Here is a 27,772-nt window from a genome sequence, read left to right as displayed (position 1 = left end):
TTGGAGTTCATTTATTGGCTCTTTCTTATATAGCAATAAAAACGTGGGGCTATTGTTATTGGGTCAGACTGTTGCGTTTTTCTTTTTTCGGTTAAAGGTCAGACTGTTGCGTTGTATTTGCGGTTTTGCCATGTTGGTGAGTGAGAACCGGGTTTGCATACAGAGGTAAATTTTGGTTGCATTTACTGATTTAGAGCAATTACATCGGTTGGTGTATAAGTGTGTATAATAATAAAAATGTTTAAATTTACATATTTTTTATAAAAAACAGCCCACGTCAGTTAGTGCATAAGTGTGGATATTTTACATTCTTGTTCAAATTACTACAGTACCGTGTAAATATACACGGTTACTGTAGCTGTGTAAATTATTATTTTATATTTTTTTCTCTCACCTTTCTTCTTTCTCCATCTGACTTCTCTCTCTCTGTCTCTGTCTCTCTCCCTCTCCCTCTTCCTCTGAACGGGACAAAACCCATCAACCACCGAGCATCGACCATTTATTCAACCACTGAACGGGACAAAACCCATCAACCACTGAGCATCGACCATTTATTCAACCACCACCACAACAGCACCACCCACCTCCGCAACCTAGCAACACCCACCATCACCACCAAATTCAAAAACAAAAACCCAAAATAATAAAAAAATCAACCCAAAATAAACAAAATAAACAGAAAATTAAACTAAAATCAACAAAAAAATCAACCAAAAATAAACAAAAACAGAAACCAAATTCAAGGATCGGATCGAAGCTCGGTTAGATTGAGAAACAAAGGACGGAGCTGGATCGGATCGAGAAACAGAGACGGAGCTCGGATCAGATCGGAGCTGGATTGGATCGAGAAACAGAGACGAAGCTCGGATCGGATCGAAGCTGGATCGGATCGAGAAACAGAGACGGAGCTCGGATCTAATCGGAGCTGGATCGGATCGAGAAACAAAGACGGAGGGTTGATCTGAAATGGGTAGAGAGAGAGAGAGAGAGAGAGAGAGAGAGGGAGAGAGATGAATAAAAATGAACAGAAGAAGAGAGAGATGAATCAGAAATGAACAGAAGAGAGAGAGTGCGCGCCAGGCAGTTGAGATAAATAATAAAAAATGATGAGAAAATTGATTATTTAATTGATAGAGGGAGTAGAATAGATGAACTGATGTGGGTGTTTTGTAAAAATGAATGTGTAAAATCTTAAAAGTAGTTTTTTGTGTAAAATAGACGGAATCTTTTAAAGGAGCTGATGTGGTTGCTCTTAGGATTTGTATAGAAACCAATTATTTGCTGAAAATTTATTACTGAAAATATTGTAGTAAAATAATTTTTAAATATGTAAATAATATCATGAAACTCAAAAATGCATGAGTATGTGCATTTTTCAGTTCTTGGTGGTTTGTGAACAATAGCCACGGGACCCACTAAAAAAACGCAAGACGCACGGATTGAGCAAAACGCCCAATCCAAACGCACGCATAAGCACAACACACTCAAATTTTCAAACTTTGGAGTGGTGGCTTCAAGTCATGTTTTTTGTGCAAAAATAACGTCTATATACTATGAAATATGAACATTGCTCATATAAATCATTGTAAGTGTTCAAAAAATAAAGGCTCAAACCCACTTAGATCAGTGGTGCCTTATTCTTCAAATCAAGCCCAAACAATATAATTGGTAAAGAAAATGGGAAAAGTAATCCAAGTGTAATTTTAAATTAAGCCCTAGTTTAAGGCCAAAGAGCCTAGAGTAATGGATATATGTGATTAAAACAACAATAGGAGATAATGACCTCCTCGGGCGGGACTGAGGATCAACTTCTTGTACACAAATGTAGTTCAAGCTTTTACATCAAGCTTTTCACTATTCTCTCTCCTATTCTCATGGACTTCAGATTCTTTAACTCTCTTTTTTGGGTGTTTCCCTTCCTTTTATATCATTTTTCCATGTATCCAGCCTTCCATTTGTATGTCTCAGGGCATCCCTTAGGATACTTGTCTCATCAAGACACTGCTAAAGGTGGTAGCTGCTGTGAAGGCACTGTTCAGGGGTCATTTTCAAATTAATGCAGTCGATAGGGTTGGTGAAAGGCATTGAATATAGAGGTGGAGTATATCTTTCATGAACCTTCCTCCTTACCAATCCTATTTTCGTTGCCATACCTTTTCCTCCTCTCAGGCTTTTGAGGAATATCAGTTGTCCTGATTCCCTTTCTCTCCTCAGGTAGGTGGAATTCTCAGAATTCACCTACCCTCCTTAACTTGGGTTATGATGATTGTTCCTCGGTTAAGATTCTTCGATCCTCAGACCCCACACCGTCATAATTATAAATTCCCATGACAACTAGAAGTACAAAAACGTATGATGACACAAAACATAATTTATACTTATAAGTCTTTCTTTCTTTTTTTTCTTTTCTTTTTTAATTGAGAAAATAATTTATTCTTATAATTCTGGAGTCGCAAAAAAGAAATTATTGAAGTTTTGAGTTGCACTCGATTGTTGATTGGAGACCACCTTAGATGGGGTGGTACCTTCCTAAGCAATAAGCGTATAAGTAAATAGTATTTCTAATCTTCTTAAAAACACAAATTATGCAAATGTCTTTTTTTTAGGGTGATGCAAATGTTTAGAAAATTAGAATAATAATTATTCATGGGAAAAGAAGGAGAAAAATGTAGATGAATCTCTCAAAACTAGGGGTGTCAATGTTCGACCCACCCCGCGAACACGACACGAACCCCACACGGGTTTTTTCGGGTTAGGGTTGGGCCTTAATGAGTTTGGGTCATAAACGGGTCGACCTGAAAGCGACATGATAAGAAATGTGTCATAAGCAAGTCAACCCATGTAACCTACAATAGACACGTTTGACACGCCAATTTATTTTTGTCAACCCAAAATGACCCACTTAACACAATCCATTTAACTTGTATAACAAATAAATACTCATTTAATTTTAGATTTTTCAAATACCTTTTATATCCAACATGTATTTTAAATTTAAAAAGAAAAGTGAGTAATTACAAAAATTTACAAGGAATATAATTAGAAATTGAAACTTTACAAACCCTAGATCTCTAAACCCTACAAACCATAAATCTTTAAACCTTCTTGTAAATATCTTTTTTTTTTTTTTTTAAAATTTCAGTCATACTGCTCTTCTCACGCCCAATTCTCAAACTCAAAGTATCAACTCTCAAACCGCTTATTGCTCTCTCTCTCTCTCTCTTTCTCTCTGAAGTGTATGCACTTCTTTTGGAGTGTAAAGAACTTATTTTAGATGAATGTTATATTTTTGTTAAACTATATTATTTTAAATGTGGGTTGAAGACTTGAAGTGTATGCACTACTTTTGGGATGTAAAAAAATTATTTCTAGATGGATGTTATATTTAATGTTATGCAAAATGAAATAGGTTGTGTTACATTTGTGTCAACCCAACACGACTTATGTATTAAGCGTGTCAAATGGGTTAGGTCGGGTCAACTCGCCTTATTAACAGGTCGGGTTAGGGTTCAAAGATCATAATACGATTATTAAATGAGTTAAGTTAGGGTTAAACCATTTAGTTAAATACCCCTATTTTGACACAATACGAATCTAACATGCTAACCTGAATTGACACTCCTACTCAAAACTTATAAAAACCATACTCTTGTACTTCTTTTTCCGTTTTATTTTTTGTTATTTTTTTTAAATTCATGTATGTTGGATCTTGCGCTTGGCATGGAACCTTTTCAATGACCAATTATTATTTATATAAATGTTTATTAATAAACAAATAGCATAATCAATTGATGATTATTTTAGAATCCAGCAACAAAAATGATGATTACTTTAGCATAGGTATATCAACAACGTTTTGCTCTTCTATTGTTTTTTTTTGTGGGGGGGGGGGGGGGGGGGGTGGGTTCATATCAAACGTGCTTTATTTGATAAGTCAATTATAGAGTGGGCTAAGTTGCTTTAATCTTATGACCCCATTATAAGTTACTTTTTTTTTTTTTTTTTTTTTTTTTGTATTATGGTTTTCGATGTTATAATGGTTTATACTGTATATGATTGTTCCAAGTAAATACTAATACATTTATATAAAATTTGATAAAGAACATTAGTATTGGTGATGTCAAATTACTATTTTTAACCTCCTATATAAAAAAAATAATACTGCATCAATGGAGCTTTTGCTAAAAATTTTGGCACTTGAGCACTGCTATCTATGGTAATGCACTACAGCTGATAGGTAAACAAAAATTAGTATTTTATTGGCAAAAATGTAAAATTGACTCTTTAACTTTCAGTTCTCTAACTTTCAATTTTGTTATTTTAGTTCTTTAAATTTTAATTTTTGTCAATGTAGTATTCCGTTAATCTTAAGTTACTGCTGCCGTTAAAGTGACTTTTTTTTTTAATATTCAGAATTAAAAGAAAAAAAAAACAGTAAAAAAAAAAATTTAAGGGGATGACGTCTTTCCCCTTTCCCTGAAATCAAAATTCAAAACCTAAAGTCTATTTTTCATCTTCCAAATTCTCATTTATTTTAGTTCCAGTTTAGAGCAAGAAAGAAGTATGGGTGCAACAAGTAAAGCTTCTTGGATGGTGGCATCAAGTATTGGTGCAATTGAGGCCTTGAAAGACCAAGGTGTTTGCAGATGGAACTATCCTTTAAGGTCACTTCACCAACATGCGAAGAACATTATCAGATCATACTATTAAGCCAAGAAACTCTTAGCTCAGTCTTCCACACAGAGCTAACAACCACACATCAAACCAAACAATACAAACAATCACAAAAGTAAAATTAACTACAAAAATCATTGAATCAAACACAATCACCATAATTCAAAATAAGAAAAAATAAATAATTATCCATCCATATCATCTAATTACCTTGAAGTATCTCAAAATTCACCAAAATATCTGAATTTTTTGTTTTCAAAATTAAAATAGAAGAAACTCTATCTCTCTGTCACTCTGTCTCTCTCTATCTCTCTCACTCAATCTAGATAGACTTCCACGTCACCATCGGAGATCTCCTGCTACAAATCCTTAGGGTCTTTCCCGTTGACCGTGCAACCCACAGAGACGCACGTGTCGAGAATCTCCTTGACGGTCCCATTGAGGTCTTTGGCCATGGATCTAGGGCACCTAACCTTGGCGGTCTCAATGACGTCGTCAAGGGAGATATTCCCGTTGTGGTTGATATTCTTCGTCTTCTTTCGGTCACGCTCCAGCTCCTTCAGTGCCTTAATGACCAGAGCCGCTGCCGATGGCACCACCGACACCTTGGCCTCACGATTCTGCACAATTAGCTTCACTATGGACCGATCTTTGGGGTGAATGAACTTGTAGTACCGACCTCACCTTCGGTGACTCGGTCTCTCTCTCAAACTTAGTCTCCCTCTCTCAAACAGACCCAGTTTTCCTCAAAATCAGAAATTCACCTTGTGTTCTGATTTTGGTTTCAGGGGAAAGGGAATGAAGTCGTTCCACTTCAATGTTTTTTTTTTTTTTTTTTTTTTTCACTTACAGCTTTATTTTTTTTTAGTTTCTTTTAATTCCGAAATTTTTTTTTAAAAAAGCCAAAACGATATCGTTTTGGCTCACTTAATGGCAGCAAGTAACTGAGATTTAACAGAATACTATATTGACAAAAATTGAAAGTTAGGGGATTGAAATGACAAAATTGAAAATTAGAGGACTAAAATAACAAATGCTGAAAGTTAGAGAGTCAATTTTGAATTTTTACCTATTTTATTTACTCCTCCATTAAAAAATGTTTACTTTACTTTTGTCTTTTTCTTTTTTTCCAATTCATTTTTCCTTTGTTTTCACTTCATTAACTGATCCTCTCTTCTTCTTCCTTTTCCCACTTCATTAAATAATGTTTACTTGCTTCTTGACTATTAAGAATTTTTTTTCACCCAAATATATATATATAAAAGTCAAGACTAAAAAAAATTTCTTATTACAAATGAAATTATTTGAAATATAACAGTCGGAAACAAAGAATAAAAAAAAAATTAAATAAAGTTGTTAAAATAGAACCATTAATGTTAAGTGGATTGTAAAATAAGATGTTAAAATAGATTGTGGGGAGTAGAAGGACCCAAGCGGGCATTTGGGCCCTTGGGCTCTAGCAAGAAGGGCCGATCTGTTCTTGGGCTAAGAATTTGTTAGTACTGCGGATCGGCCCATATGCCGAGGATCCGAGGACACATCCGAGGATGAGTTTCTCCTCGGACAGACCCAAGAAAACTCGCAGATTCAGTATGAAGGTCAAGGCAAAACTCTGGAAAGACTGTTGGTTAAGAGGGGGAAACCCTGAACCTTCTAGATACACCGATGTTAGAAAAGTATCATGAGTCAAGGCTGCCACCTCCACATTAAAGACTCTGCACCTACCTCCCTGGCCGCATTAATGGGGAAGTGACCCCTGAACAGTAGAGCTGAAACTTTTGGTCACTATTCAAAGGCACTAAGGGAAGAAATATCTAGGGGGAGGGGGATTGAACAACACGTGGATAAAGTGTCAGGAAAAGAAGTATTTAAAGGGGGCCAGTCTGTAACTAAAGAAAAAAGGAAAAAATTGTAATCTTTAGGAAAGAAAGAGAAATAATATAACAGTAATCCTTGGCTCACGTCCGAGGAGGTCCATCGGCAATTATCATTCATTTTTTTTTACAAGTGTTTGCACATCAAAGCCTGTTATCAAGTTCTCAGTACCTTTAATCTAAATTTCAAGCCCACGCTCTACAAATTTCATTGTTTAAGGCTCATTGGGCCTGAGCTCATAATTTTCTTTGGGTCCAAGTGCAATTGTGCACTTACATAGATAAAATAATTTTTTGAGTTGTTAAAAACTAAAAAATATAACTTCACCAATATTAGATGCTCTAAATGATAATCATTATAAACGAGGTGGATAGAATATATAATTTATTTTACAACAATAACTTATCATCAAATCTGAACAATATGAAGAATTTACTTGTAATTTTAGTGATTCCAAAATATACATGTACATGATATGAAATGTATAGATGAACTCTCTTAGTGATGGTATTGGTATTCAACTCTTTTCGTGTTATTCGAGCGTGCAAGCGCTATCACTTATCATCCTCTCCTACAATACTTTTATTTTGGTAGGTGAACTCATTAGTAAGCTACTACAAGTCAATGGAGTCATCTGTCTAGTAGAAACATGTGCTTTAGTATGGCGAATATGTGTGCCGAGGTCCTTCCTATAAGAGGCGCCTTTCTTTCTCAAGATTTTGTAATTTTCCAGATCCCCCCATCTAATGTTTCTCTTTTGATTAGTCTTGATGCTATTGGAACTGTGTATGATTGAAAATGCTCTATTTTTTATGTTTCATAGTGAATGAAGTTCTCCTGTTTACCAAAAAAAAAAGAGCCATTAAAGTATGTGTTCAAGTGGGAACTCGCGGTTTAGATAAAGGGTTCTGTTTGTTACAGTGTACTCCTAATCAATAATGTGTACTTCGTACCAAATGGATCTTTTGTTAAACAAAAAGGGCTACACGTCTTTTTTTTTTTTTGGGATAGTCAAAAAGGGCTATATGTCAACATAAAGGATACTTTAGCTGAATTATGAAGGAAATGGGTATTCATTAACTGGACTATTTTAAATTGCAGCTGACATTAGCATTGGCATATGCCAACGGCCAACTACTCAAGAGTAGAAACAGAGATCCTCTTTGTTGAAATTGAATGATGGAGCTATATTAATTAGTTATCTCATTACTTGTTTCAGTCCCCACTCACCCCACAAAGAAATAAAGAGGGATCATGTCAGTCATACATTCAAGCACCAATGTAAAACAATATAAAGAGTTACACTATGTACATACAAAATTTGACAACATTTTATGCACCAACTAAATTATTCCTAAATGAAAAAAAGTACCAACTGGAATGGGGTTTCCCCCAAATTGTTTAGTTTTGTTTATTATGAATATTTTAGTCTGATATTGTCGGGTGCCCTTAACCCCTCCTTTCAATCCTTTGTTAATAATTTGACTCTAACACACTGTCCTACTATTATGATTATCACTAAGACTAAAGTAAGTGGTTCTAGAGCAAAAGATATTACGGACAGGTTTCGCCTTGATGGGGCATTCCATGCCAATAATATCGGTTATACAAGTGGTCTGTGGGTTCTCTAGGATTCAACCCAAGTAGATGTCTCTGTTCTTTCATCCACAGAACAAGAGATTCATGCAATAGTGAGGGACCTCTCTTTAAATTCATCTTGGCTTTTGTCCGTGGTTTATGCGAGCCCAAGATATGCTGAGAGGCATTTGTTGTGGGATAATCTGTCCAAAGTAGCTGAGGTGCACATGCTTCCTTGGATCATTGCGGGTGATTTCAAAGAAGTGCTTCTTGGAGAAGATAAATTTGGGGGTAGACCTATTAATATCTCTAGAGCGGTCAACTTCTAAGAGTGTCTCAATTTCTGTGGAATGATTGATTTGGGGTTCTCTGGTCCCCGTTATACGTGGACTAATTGGCAACCCTTGCCCTATCTTGTGCAAGAAAGAATTGGTAGGGTCTTTGTAAATGCTGCTTGGAACGTTCTTTATCCGAAAGCTTGTGTTAAACACTTGGAGCGGTCTCATTCAGACCACAGTCCTGTTCTCCTCTCTCTTCGGCCCGATCATGGGAATCAACGCCCTCGTCCTTTTAGGTTCCAGCCGATGTGGCTCTCTCACCCCACCTTCCCTAGCCTTGTTAGTAAGGTTTGGACTGGTCCCCTTTCTAATGCCATTTCGAACTTCACCACAAAAGCAAGAATTTGGAATAGAGATCACTTTGGGAATATTTTCCAAAAAAAGAGGCACATCTATGTAAGACTTAATGGGATTCAAACTGCATTGGGGGAACAATCCTAACAGCTTCCTTATTAATCTTGAGAAATCGCTACTTTGTGAGTTAGCATACATTGATAATTTGGAGGCTAAATTTTGGAGTATGAAATCTAGGATTTCTTGGGTGGTTGATGGTGATAGAAATACTGCGTTTTTTCATAATTTGACTTTGATTCGGAGGAGAAGAAACCGTATCACTAGTGTGAAAGATCGTATGGGAAATTGATTGAGTGGGGAGCATGATATTGCTTCGTTCATCCGTCAAGGTTTCCTGGAGTTCTTCACTACCTCCCACTGTAGTGCTGACTTAAAGGAGTGGAATTTGCCATTTTGGAGGAGTAGATTAAAGATGGAAGATATTGCCCTCCTTGAACTTCTAGTCACTGATGAAGAAGTCTTTGCGGCTCTTCGGTCTCTCAAGCCTTATAAAGCTCCAGGACCTGATGGACTTCAAGCAGGATTTTTTCAACGGTTTTGGCTTATTGTGGGTAACTCTGTTAAAGCTGAAGTTAAACAGATTTTCAACTCTGGTAAAATTTCGGAATACCTCAACAAAACTTTGATCACCCTCATTTCGAAATGCAATAGCCCGGAGTCTCTCAGCAATTATAGTCCCATTGGTCTTTGTAATAACGTGTACAAAGTCATCATTAAGCTCCTAGTGGCTCGCATTCGACCTGCCTTGGATTATTTAGTTTCGTCTCTCCAGACAGCTTTTGTTCCAAAGAGAAAGGGTGTGGATAATGCTATCATTGTGCAAGAGTTAATACACTCTATGTCCAAAAAGAAAGGTAAAGATGGGTTCATGGCAATTAAGATTGATTTAGAAAAAGCATATGACCGCCTTGGATGGAGTTTCATTCGAGATACGCTTGCTCTCTTCAATTTTCCAAATCATCTGAGTTCGCTTATTATGAGTTGTGTCTCTACCTCCTTCATCTCGGTGCTTTATAATGGAGGAGCTTTAGATCCTTTTCATCCGTTGAAGGGTATTAGGCAGGGAGACCCCCACTCTCCATATCTGTTCATTCTTTGTATGGAGGTGTTAGCGGCATTTATCATAGAAAAGTGCAAGGCAAAGCTCTGGGACCCTATCTCAGCTTCGAGAGGTGATGCAGCCTTTTCTCATTTGTTTCTTGCAGATGACCTTGTTCTCTTCGCAAAGGCTAATGTGAAGAATTGTAGAGCAGTCAGGAATGTGCTAGACACCTTTTGTGGGCTTTCGAGTAAAAAGGTTAGTGTTGAGAAATCTTGTGTCTTCTTCTCCCCTAACCTAGCCCCTCACACTAGAGAGGAGCTATGTGATATTCTTTAGTTTCGGCCAACCCCTTCTTTAGGAAAATACCTTGGATTCCCAATCAAGTATACATTGCTTCCTCAAGATTTTGGGGCTATAGTTGAGCGTGTTCAGAACCGCTTAGCAGGCTGGAAAACGCATCTTTTATCCTTTGCTGGGCGGGTAGTGTTGACACAAGCCACCCTTTCCACTATCCCGAATTATGCCATGCAATGTGTGATCCTGCCCACCAAGATAACACAGTCCATTGATAGATTGTCTCGTAACTTTATTTGGGGTCTACGGAGAATAGAAAGAAAATGCATTTAATTAGTTGGAAAAAAATTAGAATAGCTAAGAAGGATAAAGGTTTGGGTCTTCAATCTGCCAAAGAGAAAAATGTGGCTCTACTTGCCAAACTTAATTGGCGTTTTCATCAGGAGAGAAATTCTCTATGGCCCCGAGTCCTTGCTCACAAGTATAATGGTCGAAGAAGAAATCACCGTGTTAAACTCGGATCTTGTTCACCTACTTGGGCAGTGCTTAAGAAAGGTGAAACAGTCTTTGCAAAAGGACTGAAATGGATAGCTGGTATGAATAGTGGGCTCTCCTTTTGGTATGATAAATGGCTGAGTGATGGTCCATTGAGAAGCTGTATTATAGGCCCTTTCCAAAGAGGGGAAGACTCCATTCTCTTGAAAGATGTTTTTCAGCATAATTTTTAGAATTTGGCAAGGCTGTCATTCACTTTCCCCTCTCCCTTAGTCCAAAAACTCAAGGCCACCCCTCTTCCTTTGGCTGCGACAAGTGTGGATCAGATTTCTTAGATCTCATCTCCTAGTGGAGATTTTGAACTTAAGAAGGCCTATAGATTGGCATGCATGACTGATGAGAATCTCCATTCTAGGCTGTTTACAAAGGGATGGGTTTGGAAAGCAAACAGCTATCCAAAAATCAGATGCTTCTTATGGCAATGTCTCCACAAAAGCATACCAGTCAGGGGTGTGCTTGCTGCTAGAGGAGTAATCACTCCCACCCTTTGCCCTCTATGTAATAATGCCTCGGAATCAATTGTTCACATGTTGAGAGATTGCCCATAAGCCCATCTGTTTTGGGATTCCTATGGAATTCCTATTCAACATGATTTATTCTATGGTTTATATTTTGAAGCTTGGCTCCGGATCAACTGTGCTTTGCAGCAGAAATCTTTCTCGGGTATTAACTGGGGTATTGTCTTTCCCTTTGGAATTTGGAGCTTATGGCTTTGGCGTAATAAGGTGGTCTTTAGAGACACCTCCTCACGAAGACCCCTCAAGGCAGAAACTCTTGCTAGAGCAGTTGCGTTTGCTTTCCTTGGTGTTAATGGTAAGGTGAGACGCCTTGCTGTTTCCGTTCAAGTTTGGTGGCACCCTCCTCTAGAGAATTAGTATAAGCTGAACTCAAACAGCTCTTCTTTGGGCAACCCAGGTAGGGCTGGTGGTGGTGGTCTTATCCGTGACTCTAATGGGACCTGGGTGAGCAGGTATGCCAGAGCAATCGGCCACACCACCAGTGTGGCTGCTGAGTTATGGGAAATCCGCGATGGTATCAACTTATGCATCGATTTAAATTTGACAAATGTTGTAGTTGAGCTTGATGCGAAGATTGTGGTTGATTTACTGTTGAAAGAAGAGGGAAATGTGAATGGTAATGATGTCCTTATTACTGATTGCAAAGAAGGCTTGCAAAGAATCCCAAGAGTTCAAGTTCAACATTGCTTTAGGGAAGTAAATAAATGTGCCGACGCCCTTGCTAGAAGAGGCGCTGTTAGTCCTCAAGATTTTGTTATTTATCAATCCTCTCCAATAAATGTTGCTATGTTGGCTAGTCTGGATGCAGTGGGAACTCTGTATGAGCGCATCCGCTCTTTTTCTTCTAGTTTTTAGTTTTTGAATACTATTTGCTTAACCAAAAAAAAAAAACTAAATTAATATATTTTTATTAATTTTTATTTAAAATTATTACTAATATCACTTTATATAACTTTTTAACTTGATATTTACAATCTGCCACAATAATAAATGTCAAATTTTCTGTCTCTCTTAACTTTTTCCAATAGGAAATAGACTAATTGCACATCAACCTCATTACCTTTAATAATAAAAAAAGTACCTTTAATGAAAAAAAAAATTTGTTACCTTTAAAGATTTCTCAGATACTACGAATTTCACTACATAAACCTTACAAAGTAATGTGTCACTAATTTCGAAAAGGTAATTTAAACATTCATTTATTATATTATTGAAGTCCATTTATCACATTCATTACTACATCACTTTTTTTTTTAATGAACAACTACTTCTTTTTCTAAATATTTTGCAATAATATTTGTTGTAGGGTCAATAGGCCCAGGAACACATATTGGGTTGGCCCAAGAGTATTTGTTGGGCTAAAAGCCCAATCCGAGGACACTGAATGGTCCGAGGATATGAGAATGTCAACCCACGAAGCAATACTAATAGGTGAAGAAGTGATATCTGATCAAGGATATCTAAGAAGGTGGTCCTAGGAAGAATATGTCCCCGACTATGTAAAGCCAAGGTAGGAGAAGGGCTGGTTAATGTCCACAAACAATATTTTAGAAGATCTTATAGGTAAGGGTAAGCATGGTATATGTAGAGGGTAAGAAGAGGGGTGGTGGAATTTTTAAGATAAAGATGTTACCACCGCCCCCGCATTGAATGCTCTGCAACTGCTTCTCTAGCCGCATTAATGAGGAAGTGATGCCTGAGCATCAAAGTTGAGCCTTACAGCTGCCTCCAAAAACTTCAGAGGAGGTGGATGGACAAGTATCTAAATCAGTAACCTGATCCATGGGTGAGAAATGATATAAAAGGAAGAGGAAGACGCTCAGAAAGGGAAGGGAGAAAAACAGAGAGAAAACATTGTATACATCACCATCTTTAGTTGTAATCTATCTTTGAAAGAGTTAATACAAATCATCATCGGCTTGTGCCTGAGGATAAAATTCTTTCATATAAACAGTTCATTGTGTGTAATATTATGATCGGGCCCATCATCTTAGTTATCTAACATCACTAAAACCTAGATTTCAAGCTCAATCTCTATAAATTTCATTGTATTGGGCTTTTTGGGCCTATCCCATTCTCACTGTGGGTTTTGGTGCAAATTGTGACCTTACAATTAGCGCCACCTGTGGAAAATCTTGTGTTTTAGGAGGTTTAGCATTATGGTAGGCTCAGGTCCACACCGTGTGGAGTCAGTGGGGTCCCAGCGTGAGGATCACTCCTTGCATCTTAAGCAGGATAGGGACCAAGAAGGTAGTGTGCATACAACGCACATTAGTAGGAGTCATTCACGAGGTGGAAGTAGAATTCCTCATGAGGAAAATGCTAAAGCCATGCAAAAGGAAATTGACCACTTGAAGAAGAAGTTACGTCAAGAAAGGCGAAGGCAAACTCCTTCCTTTTCTAATCTTTCTTTTGAAGGCTCTGGGGATGACAGTTACAGGCCCAGGTCAAGAACTCCCCTGGATGAGTTTTCTCCTATAAGGAAGACAATTTGCGTGAATGTGAGGGTAAAAATTCTTTTTCCAGGGGCTTGGGAAATGATGCTAAGAGTAGGGTATTACATTAAATCTCTAAGTCACCTTTAACACACAGAGTGGAAGAAGGGAAGCTCCCTCGGCGCTTCACACAACCAGCATTCACCATTTATGATGGCTAAATAGATCCTGTGAAACATGTGAGTCATTTCAATTAGAGGATGGCTGTGCATCCTAAGAATGAGACTTTAGCGTGCAAAGTCTTCCCCTCCAGCCTAGGACCTGTAACGATGAGGTGGTTTGATAGCTTGAGGGCAGGATTTATTAATTCTTTCATGGACCTTACCAGGGCATTTGGGTCTCGCTTCATTACATGCAGCAGAGTTCCTCGGCCCTTAGATTCATTATTATCCATGGCCATGAGAGAAAGGGAAACCCTGAAAACATACTCAGACAGATACTGGGAAATGTTCAATAAGATCGATGAGGACTTTGATGATGTAGCGATAAGGACCTTCAAGGTCAGCTAACCTGCCGAGCACGACTTAAAGAAATCTTTGACCAAAAAGCCTGTAAAGAATGTATGTCGGCTGATGGATCACATTGATGAATATAAAATGGTTGAGGAAAATCAACAGCAAGGTAAGGGAAAGGCGCAGGTTATCCCTCAAGAGAGGAGGGATTTCAGGTTGGACAGATACAACAACAACAGGCCTAGAAGAGATTTTTTCGGGCAAACTAGTCTTACCACTCTTCAGGTGGTTAATACTATATTTTGGGAACCGGTGCACTAGCTGTTGGAAAAAATCCAAAATGAACCATATTTCAAATGGCCCAACAAGATGGCAGGGGACCCCATGAGGCATAATCAAAACCTTCTTTGCCAGTATCATCGGGAAATGGGTCATACCACTGAGGATTGTCGGACTCTGTGAAATCATTTGGAGTAGTTAGTTAAGGAAGGAAGGTTAAAGCAATTCTTGCATCGGCCTAATGGGTAGGGAAACCATTTAGGGGCAGTGAACCAAGGCAGCACTTCATCAAGGCCTCCTCTAGGTATGATCAATGTCATTTTTGTTGCTTCTAAGAGGACTGGTTCTCATCTTTCCAAGGTGATGTTTGTAGCACGAACCTTGGCCGAGGATTCTAGGTATAAGCCAAAGAGGATTAAAGGGAATATCCTACCAATTTTAGGTTTCTCAGAAGAGGACAAGATTAGGACTATCCAACTGCATGATGATGCTTTGGTGGTTACGCTGAGGATAGGGGGCTATGACGTGAAGATGGTGATGGTTGATCAGGGTGGTGGTGCATATATCATGTACCCTGACTTGTTCAAGGGCTAAGCTTAAAACTTGAGGATCTTACGTCTTATGATTCACCATTGATAAGCTTTGAGGGGAAGACCATCATACCAAAGGAGCAAATTAGGTTGCCTGTGCAATCAGGCCCAGAAGTGCTAAACGTGGATTTCATTGTGGTAGATGCCTATTCTCCCTACACGGCCACTGTGGCAAGACCTTGGTTGCATGCTCTGGGTGTCGTATCCTTAACTCTACATGTCAAAGTCAAGTTTCCATCTGGAGATTAGATTGAGGGGCTAATTGGGAGTCAATTTGTGGCTAGACAGTGCATGGCGGCTGCAATTTTGCATTAACCTAGGCCAAAGTCCTCGGTCTCAACTGAGGGGGGTCCATAGCAATCAATGTGTCTGGCCACACCCAGGATATCAGCGGTAGAAGAACCTGCGTGTGAAGAATTAGAGAAGGTTCTTATAGGTGACGACCCTGAGAAATTCTTTTAGGTGGGATTTCAGTTGCCACTTTAGGAGAAAGCGGAGCTAGTTGTGTTTTTGAAAAAGAATGTGGATGTATTTGCATGGAATGCTTATGAGGCCCCCAGGGTTGATCCAAGTTTCATTTATCACCATTTGAATATCAATTCGCCTGTGGTGCCGAGGAGGCAACCACCTCGGCGTTCATCTAAAAAACATTCTGAGGCCGTCAAAGAAGAGGTATTCAAGCTCAAAAAGGCTGGTGCTATCAAAGAGGTGTTCTATCCTGAATGGTTGGCTCACACAGTGGTAGTGAAGAAGAAGAATTGAAAGTAGAGAGTATGTGTAGACCTCACAGACTTGAACAAGGCTTGTCCTAAAGATTCTTTCCCAATGCCTCGTATAGATTAGCTGGTGGTTGCTACTATTGGGCATCATCGGATGAGTTTTTTGAATTCTTTCCAAGGTTATCACTAAATACCTTTGGCTTTGGATGATCAAGAGAAGATAGCCTTTGTCACTCCTACAGGGAATTATCATTATAAGGTGATGCCTTTTGGTTTGAAGAACGCATGAGCTACCTATCAGAGGATGATGACCAGAATGTTTGAGCCACAGCTGGGAAAGACTATTGAAGTGTATGTGGATGACATGATGGTGAAAAGTAAAATGGTTTCTGTGCATGTGGAAGACCTAAATGATACTTTTCAGAAGCTAAGGAGGTACAAGTTGCGCCTTAACACTTCCAAGTGCTCTTTTGGCATGGGATCTGGTAAATTCTGGGTTATATGGTAACTCATTAGGGAATTGAAGTTAACCCTACGCAAGTCAAGGCGATTAATGGCTTACAGCCACCTGGGAATCCTAAAGAAGTTTAGAGGTTGATAGGGATGACTACTGCCCTCAACTGGTTTATTTCTCGGTCCACAGATATGTGTAGGCCTTTCTTCCAGTTGCTGAATAAGTGGAAGGGATTTGAATAGACTGAGGAGTGTGTTTTAGCTTTTCAACAACTTAAAGAGTATCTTTCGCAACCATCCATTATGTCTCGGCCAGAGGTTGATGATGTTTTGTTCGCATATATTTCTGTGGCTAGTGATGCCGTTAGCTTGGCTCTGGTACGGGTTGATAATGTGGTGCAGATACCAGTTTATTACATGAGAAAATCTTTACATGAAGCTGAGGTGCATTATTTACCTTTGGAAAAAGCGATTCTAGCAGTGGTGCATGCTACACGTAAGCTTCCCCATTACTTCCAATCTCATACAGTTGTTGTTTTAACTCAACTTCCCTTTAAGTCTATACTTCGGAGTGCTGACTATACAAAAAGGATTGCCAAATGGGGTACCATCTTGGGAGCTTTTGATGTCAAATACATGCCTCGCACCTCCATAAAGGGCCAAGTCCTTGTTGATCTGGTGGCAGAGTTTGCTGAGCCTTCACTAGAAGAGAACGCAAAGAGGTTGGACATGGATGAAAAACCAGTTGGCATAGTTTTGTGTAAGGAACCTTTGATATGGAAAGTGTATGTTGATGGGGTAGCGAATCAAAGAGGATCTGGTATGGGGCTAGTTTTGGTGTCCCCTAAGGGAATTACTTTTGAGAAATTCTTGAGATTGGGGTTCTCAGCTACTAATAATGAGGCAGAATATGAAGCTTTACTGGTCGGAATGGATATGGTTCAGAAAATGGGTGGAAAAACAGTGCAAATATTCTCAGATTCACAATTAGTGGTGGGCCAAGTGGAAGCAAAGTTAAAGGCTAGAGATCCGAGAATGCAAGGCTATTTAACCTGGGTCAGGTATTTACGATCAAAATTTGAATCTTTTACCTTATTACATATCTCCAGGAGTATGAATACCCATGTTGACTCCCTTGCTACCCTTGCAATGTCCTCAGCATAAGGCCTACCTCGGGTCATCCTTATTGAAGATCTGTGTAAACTCGTTGGAACGAATAGTGACACCATTCGGATTCATCAAATTAGGGTGGGACCCAGTTGGATGGATCCTATAGTGTCATTCCTTAAAAATAATATCTTGCCCGAGGAGAAATCTGAAGCAAATAAAATACGCAGAAATGCACCTCGGTTCTAGCTGTCCGAGGACCAGAAGTTGTACAAACGCTCTTTTTCAGGACCATATTTGTTATGTATGCACCCTGAAGCAACGGAGTTACTTTTGAAAGAGTTACATGAAGGGATTTGTGGAAGTCACATAAGAGGAAGGTCTTTATCTCATGGAGCTCTTACACAAGGGTATTGGTGGCCCAATATGCAAAGAGAGACACAGGATTATGCAAAGAAGTGTGACCAATGTCAGAGATTTGCACCCAACATCCATCAACCAAGGGGTGTCCTTAATCTTCTGTCTAGTCCTTGGCCTTTTGCTCAATGGGGCTTGGACATTGTAGGGTCTTTCCCAAAGGCAGCAGGGAATAGGAGATGGTTGCTCGTTGGAACAGATTATTTCACTAAATGGGTTAAAGCTGAGTCATTGTCAAACATTAGGGATGTGGATGCAAAGAAGTTTGTCTGGAAAAACAATGTCACCAGGTTTGGAATCCCTCATACTCTCTTTTCAGATAACGGCTTATAATTTGATAGTAAGACCTTCAGAAGATATTGTTGTGATCTAGGCATCACGAATAGATATTCCACTCCAGCATATACACAAGTGAATGGGCAAGCCGAGGCGGTCAATAAAGTTATAGTTAATGGGCTTAAGAAGAGATTAGATGATGCTAAGGGAAGATGGGTGGAGGAATTGCCACATGTTTTGTGGACGTATCGAACTACGCCTCGAAGATCCACTAAGGAAACACCCTTCTCTATGACCTATGGAGCGGAGGCTGTGATTCCTCTAGAAACTGGGTTTCCAACATTAAGGACAAGCTCTTTCATCCCAAGCAGTAACGACAATTTATTGGAAAAAAGCTTAGACCTGGTTGAGGAACGACGAGAAAATGCCGGTATAGCTAGCTTATTGTCAGCATAAACTCAAGTAGGGATATGATTCCCATATGAAACTAAGGCCACTAGCACTTGGAGACTTGGTATTGAGAAAAGTTTTGGGTACTGCTAAAAACCCAGCATGGGAAAAATTGAGACCTAACTAGGAAGGACCTTATCGTATTACTTCAGTAGCTGGTATAATGGCATATTATCTTGAAGATTTAGATGAAAGGGTTGTACCATGTCCCTGGAATGTAAACAACCTACGAAGGTATTATTATTAATGAAAGGCATTTCTGTCATTTTATTTCAGTTGACATTCTATTGCATTGGTTATAGTGCTTCTAAATATCAAACTGAAACTTGGTCATGCCTGGCTCCTCAGACCACATGCCTTGTATAAATTGATATTTTATTAAGTGTTGAACCGAACCTTAGTTATGTCTGGTCCTCGAATCATCTACTTTGGGGAAATTAACACTTCAGTTCATTTTTCTAAGTATCCTACTTAAATTTGGTCATGCCTAGCCCCTCGGACCACATGACTTGTATAGATTGATATTTTATTAAGTGTTGAACAGAACTTTAGTTATGTCTGGTCCTCGGATCATCTACTTTGGAGAAATTAACACTTCAGTTCATTTTTCTAAGTATCAAACTGAAACTTGGTCATGCCTGACTCCTCGAACCACATGCCTTGTATAAATTGATATTTTATTAAGTGTTGAATAGAACCTTAGTTATGTTTGGTCCTCGGATCATCTAATTTGGGGAAATTAACACTTCAGTTCATTTTTCTAAGTATCAAACTGAAACTTAGTCATGCTTGGCTCCTCGGACCACATGCCTTGTATAAATTGATATTTTATTAAGTGTTGAACAGAACCTTAGTTATGTCTGGTCCTCGAATCATCTACTTTGGTGAAATGAACACTTTAGTTCATTTTTCTAAGTATCAAACTGAAACTTGGTCATGCCCGGATCCTCAGACCACATGCCTTGTATAAATTGATATTTTATTAAATATTGTTTAGAATCTTGAATATGTCTAGTCCTCGGACAATCTATTCTTGGATTAACTTGTATCTAACGTGGATTTAGGCACAATTTTGCCATTCTAAATCACATATCTTGAAGACTTCTAAAATAGTGGTGAATAGGTAGAAGTTCATGAGCATCACTTAAAGTATTTGCAAGTATATTAAACATATTCGTTGTCTGGATCACACTTGATTAATTCATTAGAATTATTAACTGATATGGAAAATGAAATAGGTTATTGCTCTATTGTGACGTATAGACTTTTCTATAACAAGATGTTTTTTCTAGATTTGGTTGACTGGAATTCATCAAAAAAGAATTATCATTTATGCAGAGGATAAATCTAGACGTATGTCATTGTCTTATTCAATAAGCATCAGAGGTAATAAAAACAAATATAAAATAAAAATAAATATGTCTTAAACGCATGAAAGGAACAAGTTGATCTCTTCATTGATTTAAAGTTCTTAAGTACAACTTGCTTGCAGATGCACAAAATAAAGAGAAAAGAAAGAGCTGAAGGGAAGAGGATCAATCATGGCTTCAATTTTAACTTCAGGTTGCCCTTAGTGTCTTTTGGAAGCTGGATTGGAGCCGAGGAGTCAGAAGCAATTCCTTTTCCTTTCGGATCTTCCTTTATGGTTATTGGAATTGTTGCCAAGACAAGTTCCAATGCCTTGTCAGACCCCTTTTCCTTGGAAGATTCCTTAGGAGCGTCAGGAGGCTGGGTATCATCATATGCCACTCCTTCTTCTGGTTCAGTATGTTCTTTGGTGGCCGCAGATTGCTTAACTTCCTTGGACTGACCTTCAGTGGAGATAAGGTCTTTGGCTAGGTTAACTTGTTCGACATCTGGCCCTTGAGTAATAATGTCATCCTTGACACTAGGTGGAGTAGAGACTTGGATGGCTGGGGGATGGTAGACGTTTTTTGTCCTCCAGTGGGAAAAAAGGGCATCAACCCCAGCTCAGGTAAGTGCCTCATTCCACACTTGGAGGCAGTAATGCCTACATACCTTCGAGAACTGTGATTTGAGGTCTTCCGTTGTCTCAGCCACACCGACCTCGTATCCATCTTGCTCAGCTTTGTCCACTGCCTTCTTAGCCTCTTCTTTGGCCCTTATAGCTTATTCTTTAGCTTTGTTGGCCTCTTTCCTAGCATGCTCAGATTCCTTCAGGCTTTTCTTTAACGCCTCTATTTGTTTCTTTGCCGCTGTGTTTTCCTCGTCGGCCTGGCGAAGTTGCAAACGTTGGGTCTTGGCCTGTTTCTCGGTCGTCTTTAATGTCGCATCAACACTCTTCCACTCAGTTTCTGCCTTGTTCAATTGGGCAGTGACCTCTTGTAGTTTTTCCTTTCTTATATTAAGGATCTTCTGGGTGTTGCTACGCTTTGTTTCCTCATCCTTGAAGGCTTTGTAAGTGTTAATGACTATCTCTTCACCCTAATGGGCAGATTGAACAGCCTATACACAGTAGTACAACAATGCAAAAAAGTATGGTTAAAACAAATTTTTTTTTAGTGTAACAGAAAAAGAAATAAACAACAGTTAAAGGGAATTTTTACCATAGCAAGCTCCTTCTTTAATGTCATAGACATTTTGATCCCTCATCTACCTGAGCTCAAACATGTCCTCGGGCAATAGGAGAGCTTGCTTCAGCACATCTGCTACGCAGGTAGCTATTCCTGCATCAGAGTTCCTAATGGATGCATTGGTGGTTACCGCGTGATCATCCATGGTCATTGAAGGGGCCCAAATTGGGGCAAGTACAGGTGTGCGAGTCTTGGCCCATTTTTCTGACCTCGTCTACATCGTGCAAGCATGTTTGACTCCCTTTTCGAGCTCCACAACTTTAGGAAGGAGGTCTTTTCCTCCCTTAATCATATCCTTCCCCTTGTGCTGATCCCTTTTTTGCTTGAGATCAACTTGATCAATGCGTTAGGACTGGGTAGGTGGGGGAGGAGGGATTTTGGGCTAAGAAGACTTCTCTGGGCCTTTATCCTTCGTCTGAGGCCGTTTGGTCTGAGCCGTCTTCTGGATCTCTTGGCCTCCCACTTGAGATTCCATTATGGCTTTTAGGCTCTATTTGGGCTTGCGTTGGATTCCCATTGTGTCAGGGTTATGAGTTTCTCCCTGTGGATGGGCTGAGAAGGATGTGCCGAGGTCACCAGTTTGACCCTCAGGAGAAGGAGGTTGGTTGTAGACTTCAAATTCGTCCTTGGAATTTGAAACTTCAACAATCTCTTCTTCTTCCTTTATGTTGGGTTGAGAGGAGGTTGCTTCACTGGCTATGTGTTGAGTTGGAATTGGGATAAGGGGAATATCATCTGGTATGAGTTGTATAGGTTGTGTAACGAGGGTGTCTTGAGGAATGGGGGCACCCTCAGGTAAAAGAAAACCCTCGGCAGTAACACTTATCCGGTGTAGGCGTAGGTCTGTCGCTCTAATCACGCACTTCGGCGCTTGGAAAGCTTTGGAGATGGGATCGTAACCGATGATCAAATGTGCTGCTCGGAGTTGGTTATCTGTGTGCACGAACACCTCGGCCTTCAATATTTGATCCAATATTTCAAAGTTGGCAAGATGGGAGTGGCGAGTAGCTGCGTGTGGGTCTGCAAAATTGTTAAGAAAAACAAAATTAAATCAAGTCAATATTCTTATATAAACTCTAATTAGGAAAGAAGGAGAAAGGGTGATTGTGCATAGTTCATCTAAAACTAGGGCCTCACCTGGTTCCCCTTCCCTGGTCAGACAGGGGACGCCATCGTGCCAATATCCCAATATAATCAGGAAGTCTTTTTTCATTCCCTTGTTATATTTAAGGAGACATTGGATTAACCTAATCCCGGGGTGCCTAGATTTTAAGTAATAGCTCTGCCCTTTTAAGTGGTGGAGGTTGTAAACCCAGTTCACGTCGTGATAGGTAAGCCCTACACCCATCTTTTCGTTTAATGCATCTATGGAACCTAAAATCCTAAACATATTTGGGGCACATTGGGTAGGAAATAATCTAAAGGCCCTAAGATAGTCCTTAGTAACCGTCCCCATTGGGATTTTCATCGCTTCTTCTATGAAAGCAATCATCGGGATTACTACCTCTCTCGTTCGCCTTTTTTCATGCCACTCCCCTTCTTTATAGTATGTTATAGATACCCCCGGTGGAATCCTATACTTAGCCTTAAATTGTTCTATCTCCTCATTAGAATCTACTAAAGAGGCTAATCTACCCATTTTTAGAAGATGGTTAAAAGTGACGAATAGATAAAAGGAAGGTGAGCTAAGGTGAAAGACATACAGAAAAGAGAAGAATATATAAAAAGGTAATGAGTGAGGAAGTTTGGGAAGACTTACTTTAAGAAGAAACGATCACCTCGGACTAAATCTTGGGAAATGTGAGGGAACGTGTTGACCGAAAAAATTCGCAGGTTCGTTGTATGGTTGTTGAAGTGAGGAGGATGGTTTGAGTTGTTGATATTTATATCAGCAAGAATTACAAAGTGGGAAACTTCCCGCCTATGTTCCTATGTAATCCTCAACCATTGGATGGGCATCGTGTGGTTGAACGTGGGAGACAAGAAGCCGCCAGAATTTAATTAGGGGATGCTCCGCATACTGAAACATCAGGATCATGCAGTGGGCTGTTCAAAGGACGTCATCATTGTCAGGGAAGAGGTGTGACGAGAATAGATTAACAGGGACAGATGTCGAGATCCCTTTTTCTCCCGAGGTAGCAGAAATAAGAATCTCGATGGGCTATTGTAGGGTTAATGGGCTCAGGAACACATATTGGGTTGGCTCAAGAGTATTTGTTGGGCTAAAAACCCAATCCGAGGACACTGAATGGTCCGATGATATGAGAATTTCAACCCACGAAGCAATACTAATAGGTGAAGAAGTGATATCCGATCAAGGATATCTAAGAAGGTGGTCCGAGGAAGGTTATGTCCTCGGCTATGTAAAGCCGAGGTAGGAGAAGGGCTAGTTAAAGTCCACACACAATATTCTAGAAGATCCTATAGGTAAGGGTAAGCATGGTATATGTGGAAGATAAGAAGAGGGGCGGTGGAGTATTTAAGATAAAGTTGTTACCACTGCCCCCATATTGAATGCTCTGCAACTGCTTCTCTGATTGTATTAATGGGGAAGTGATGCCTGAGCATCAGAGTTGAGCCTTACAGTTGCCTCCAAAGACTTCAGGAGAGGTTGATGGGATAAATATCTAAATCAGCAACCTGATCCATGTATGAGAAATGATATAAAAGGAAGAGGAAGATGCTCAGAAAGGGGAAGGGAGAAAAACAGAGAGAAAACATTGTATACATCACCATCCTTAGTTGTAATCTATCTTTGAAAGAGTTAATACAAATCATTCTTAGCTTGTGTTTGAGGATAAAATTCTTTTATATAAACAGTTCCTTGTGTGTAATGTTGTGATCGAGCCTATCATCTTAGTTATCCAACATCACTAAAACCTAGATTTCAAGCCCACTCTCTATAAATTTCATTGTATTGGGCTTTTTGGGCCTATCCCCTTCTCACTGTGGGTTTTGGTGCAAATTGTGACCTTACATTTGTAATACCTTAATAATTTTCCTTAGTTTTTATCTTTTGCTCCATCATAGGAATTGAAATTAGAGAGCAGAGAAAATTACACCAACCTCCCTTTTTTGGGATAAATATAAGAAATTTAATGAAGTTCCTATTTTGTCCTTGAATTATCTTATTTTTATGGACTAACTTGTCCTTCGCTAAGCAATAATGTTCCTTTTCAAATAAAAAAGAAGAAGCAATAATGTTCATAATTTGTCCTTAGCTTATCAATGAAATCCTTTTTATCCTTTGGGTCCGTTTGGATAGAGCTTATTGCTGAAAACTGAAAACTGAAAACACTGTAGCAAAATAATTTTTAAATGTGTGAATAGTACTGTGAGACCCATTTTTAATAAAAAAATTTTTGTAAAGTGAAGTTTGTGGGTCCCATAAACAGTACACGAGACCCACAAATGTGCTGAAAGTCAGCAAAATGCGGCTACTGTTCATGCACAGGAACATGAACAGTAGCCTTGTCCCCCCTGACCCGTGCTGCAGCAACAGAAGAAGAAGGAAAAAAAAAAAAAAAAACAGAAAACTCAGACGCAGACGCTCCCGCAGATGCAAACGCTGTATCCAAACTCAGCCTTTGTGCTATCGGTTTCAAGTTTCAACCGATTAATTAAAAAGACAAAAACTAGGAATGCTTATAGAGTAACTCAAGAATAAAATGAATACTTCTTTTTTCTTTTTCTTTTTCTTTTTATTTATTTATTTATTTATTTTTTTTATCACAAACCTTAGGGAGGGGGATCATCACTTTTGTAAACTTTTGAGAATAACCATCACTTCTTTATAAGTTACATCTCAAGGAATGTAAGTGTGACCTTCCTGTTGTGAAAGGGCGTTCAGGTTAAATATATCTCATTGATACGTTCAGATTTAAAGTCTCAAAGTTGAAGGTTTTATTTCATTTATTTATTTTTGTTTGTTGATGAAAATCAAAGCCGAAGTAAATTAGTAATTATTGACAACTTACTATATTGACAACTTACTTTTTTCCCTCTCTTTTTTTTGCTGAATACTGAATAATTTTTTTATTTTTTATTTTTCAAGGGAAGAATATTGACAACTTACATGAATATGTTACGCGCAATATAAGATTATAACTGCTGAATTAAATATGGGTACCAAATAAATTTAGAATTACTAGCATAATACAAATTTACTTCTAAATTTACACAAGAATTACTTGTAAGAGATAGTAGCTAAAAAAGAATTATTTGTAAGAGATCAATATATGGATCACCTAGCCACAAAGTGACTGATGAGTGATACTTCTTTCAAATTGAGGAATCCTTCAAGGATCCGATGGACCACTTAATACGATTTCCCTCCCCATTATTTTTTTTTTTCCTTCTTTCTTTTTCACGTATTTCTTCAATAACTCTTTTAGGACGATTCAAAAATATAACTCTGAAAGCAGTCTGTACTTTGCTCAGGTTGGTCCAAAAACCTTGCTTGTATATTCCTGCATTGTCCACGCTGAACACCTTGGGTCGGGGGAGGTGTTTGCTAGCACTACTAATAGAGCTTGTGTCCAATATGTACTAAACACATTAGAATACGAGCCTCTGTCTAAAACTAGATTTGTGTCCGCATCTTAACGTGTCTAATGATGCGAAAATCGTTAGCAATGTAGTTTCGTCCGGACAGAGTTGAATCCTCATCACTGTACCTGCAAATGTGATATAAAACTCTCCTCAAGTGGCCACCGGTGTGGTGTCTGCCACAGAACCTCTGATGATAAAGTCAGTAAATTAAAGCTTTTCAAGAAGTAAGAGAGCTCAGAATATCGGAATTACATGAGCTAGAGTGTATTTTCAGTTGTGTGTATGTACCTAGTTTGGTTCTGATGGACTTGTATATATAGCTTCACAGTTTCTAGCCATTGGGGCTTTAATTGTGGCTTTATTACTCTTTCTGTAACGCTTCAGGGTTTATTAATGCGGGTGTTGATGAACTTCCAATGGCTTGACAACTAATTGGTAATTGTCCAAGGCATTGCAACTTCTTATTAATGATTCGCCTGCCTTCGTCCATGTTGTGGCAAGGTGGACAAATGTTCTTGATGAGGTCGTCTGGACAAGAGAGTTTGTCGATCGCATTAGACACACGCTCTTCCTGACTACTTAAATAAATACAACACCAATTTTAAATTTAGTTATCTTAGGTTTCTTATTAAATTAAAATATGTAATAGTATTAACGTATACAGCACCCAAAAAAAAATAGTCTCTCTTATTATAATTAAATTTAATCATGCCCTGCATTGATTAATACAACTTTTTTTTTTTTAGAATATTAAGTACTTGTAACACACACATGGAAAGAGAAGAAATTTTTTTTAAAGAAATTTATATTGGTGTATATCTAAAGAGAAATAATATGTCAATAACATTTTTACAACAAATTCTAAGTGGCAAATTGTTACTGATTATTGTTGGATTAAAAAAGTAATCTTAGTCCTAAATTTAAATTTGAACTAATAACAACTAATCACATGTGATTTGTTGTAAAAATATTATAAACATAATATTTTTCATATCTAAAATGGTCCATCTTTTAAATACACAACACATACTTTAAATTGTTTTAACTAGAATTCAGTTATTATTCTACCTAAATTTTATGGTGGATACGATTATCATAATAAATGAAAATTCCACTAATTGCTGCCAATGGCTATGGATAGAGACTTTGAGAGATAGGATCCACGCACGTGGCGATTACAAAAGTGGTCCAACGCTATCTCTTCAAAGAGTCTCCGATTCTTGGCTGCCTTTTGTAAAAGAAACGAATCTGCTGTTAATTTATTCGCATCTGAAAGAAAGCAGCCTTTCCATCTCAGTGACCCATTTGTCTATTGATTGATAATAAAATTTTTTTATCTTTTTTTTTTTTTGTGATAATAAATTTTAGTGTTATTTATTATAATTCTCAAATATTTCTGCCAATGATGTAGTGAGCCAGTAGTGGTCAGATTTCGAGGCCATTGATGATATTAGATGCAATGCATATTTATACGTGCCGATCTTTTTTCTACTATTGGTGTCTCATATAATTAAATGCGATATCATAAAGAATATTCTAGGTTACATATATGATATACCTATCAAGCATCAATCAGCAATGAAACGGTCTCTGGTACATACGTATGACAAACAAAATCATTGTTTGTAACACATCTTCGGCCGTCCTCTAATGCAAAGCGGTCCACATACCATGCAATTCAAAGATTTTAGAAGTCTCTATCGAGAAATTACTCACTTTTATTATAGGATTGCTCCATTCGCTCGCGTAAAGAATGTGGGACACGTGAAAGCGTTCACACCTTTTGTGAAGGAAAAATATTATGTATATAATATTTTTATAATAAATTTTAATTTATAGATGGTTATGAATGAGTAAAAAAATAATCTAAATTGTGAATTAAAATTATAACCAATAATAATTTATTGATTATAATTTGTTGTGAAAATATTGTAGACATAATACTTTTTTCTTTGTGAAATGAGAGAGCACTTACCGTATGATCATTTCCCTCGTAATGGTTTAGTGGCTCTCAACAAGAATACGTTTTTAATTGTTTATTCTATAACAAATTAAACCTCCCGAAATCCTAATTCCCATGAATAGATAAAGTGACAAATTAAAGGGGTTGTGAATGTTGTGGGTTCCAATTAACTCAATTGACAAAGTTTCTGATAGTTAA

The 27,772-nt window shown here is 38.3% G+C and overlaps 1 protein-coding gene across 1 annotated transcript; it reads left to right on the top strand.

The window, feature by feature from the left end:
- The first annotated feature begins 9,231 nt into the window (after positions 1 to 9,231).
- LOC142639425 (uncharacterized) lies at positions 9,232 to 12,083 on the top strand. Its single transcript, XM_075813611.1, has 4 exons — positions 9,232 to 10,116; positions 10,599 to 10,812; positions 11,329 to 11,523; positions 11,626 to 12,083. Exons 1-4 carry the CDS (start codon positions 9,232 to 9,234, stop codon positions 12,081 to 12,083), a joined length of 1,752 nt encoding a protein of 583 aa, XP_075669726.1.
- The last annotated feature ends 15,689 nt before the right edge of the window (positions 12,084 to 27,772 follow it).

The sequence above is a fragment of the Castanea sativa genome, chromosome 6 (genome assembly GCF_040712315.1).
Source record: "Castanea sativa cultivar Marrone di Chiusa Pesio chromosome 6, ASM4071231v1".
Taxonomy (NCBI): domain Eukaryota; kingdom Viridiplantae; phylum Streptophyta; class Magnoliopsida; order Fagales; family Fagaceae; genus Castanea; species Castanea sativa.
This window is presented reverse-complemented; position numbering and strand designations above follow the sequence as displayed.

Coding starts and splice junctions, on each gene's coding strand:
- LOC142639425 (XM_075813611.1), top strand. CDS start 9,232: ATGGAAGATATTGCCCTCCTTGAACTTCTAGTCACTGATGAAGAAGTC. Junction 10,117..10,598: donor GTGGGCTTTCGAGTAAAAAG/GTTAGTGTTGAG, acceptor CGTTTTCATCAG/GAGAGAAATTCTCTATGGCC. Junction 11,524..11,625: donor TGCTTTCCTTGGTGTTAATG/GTAAGGTGAGAC, acceptor TGGGCAACCCAG/GTAGGGCTGGTGGTGGTGGT.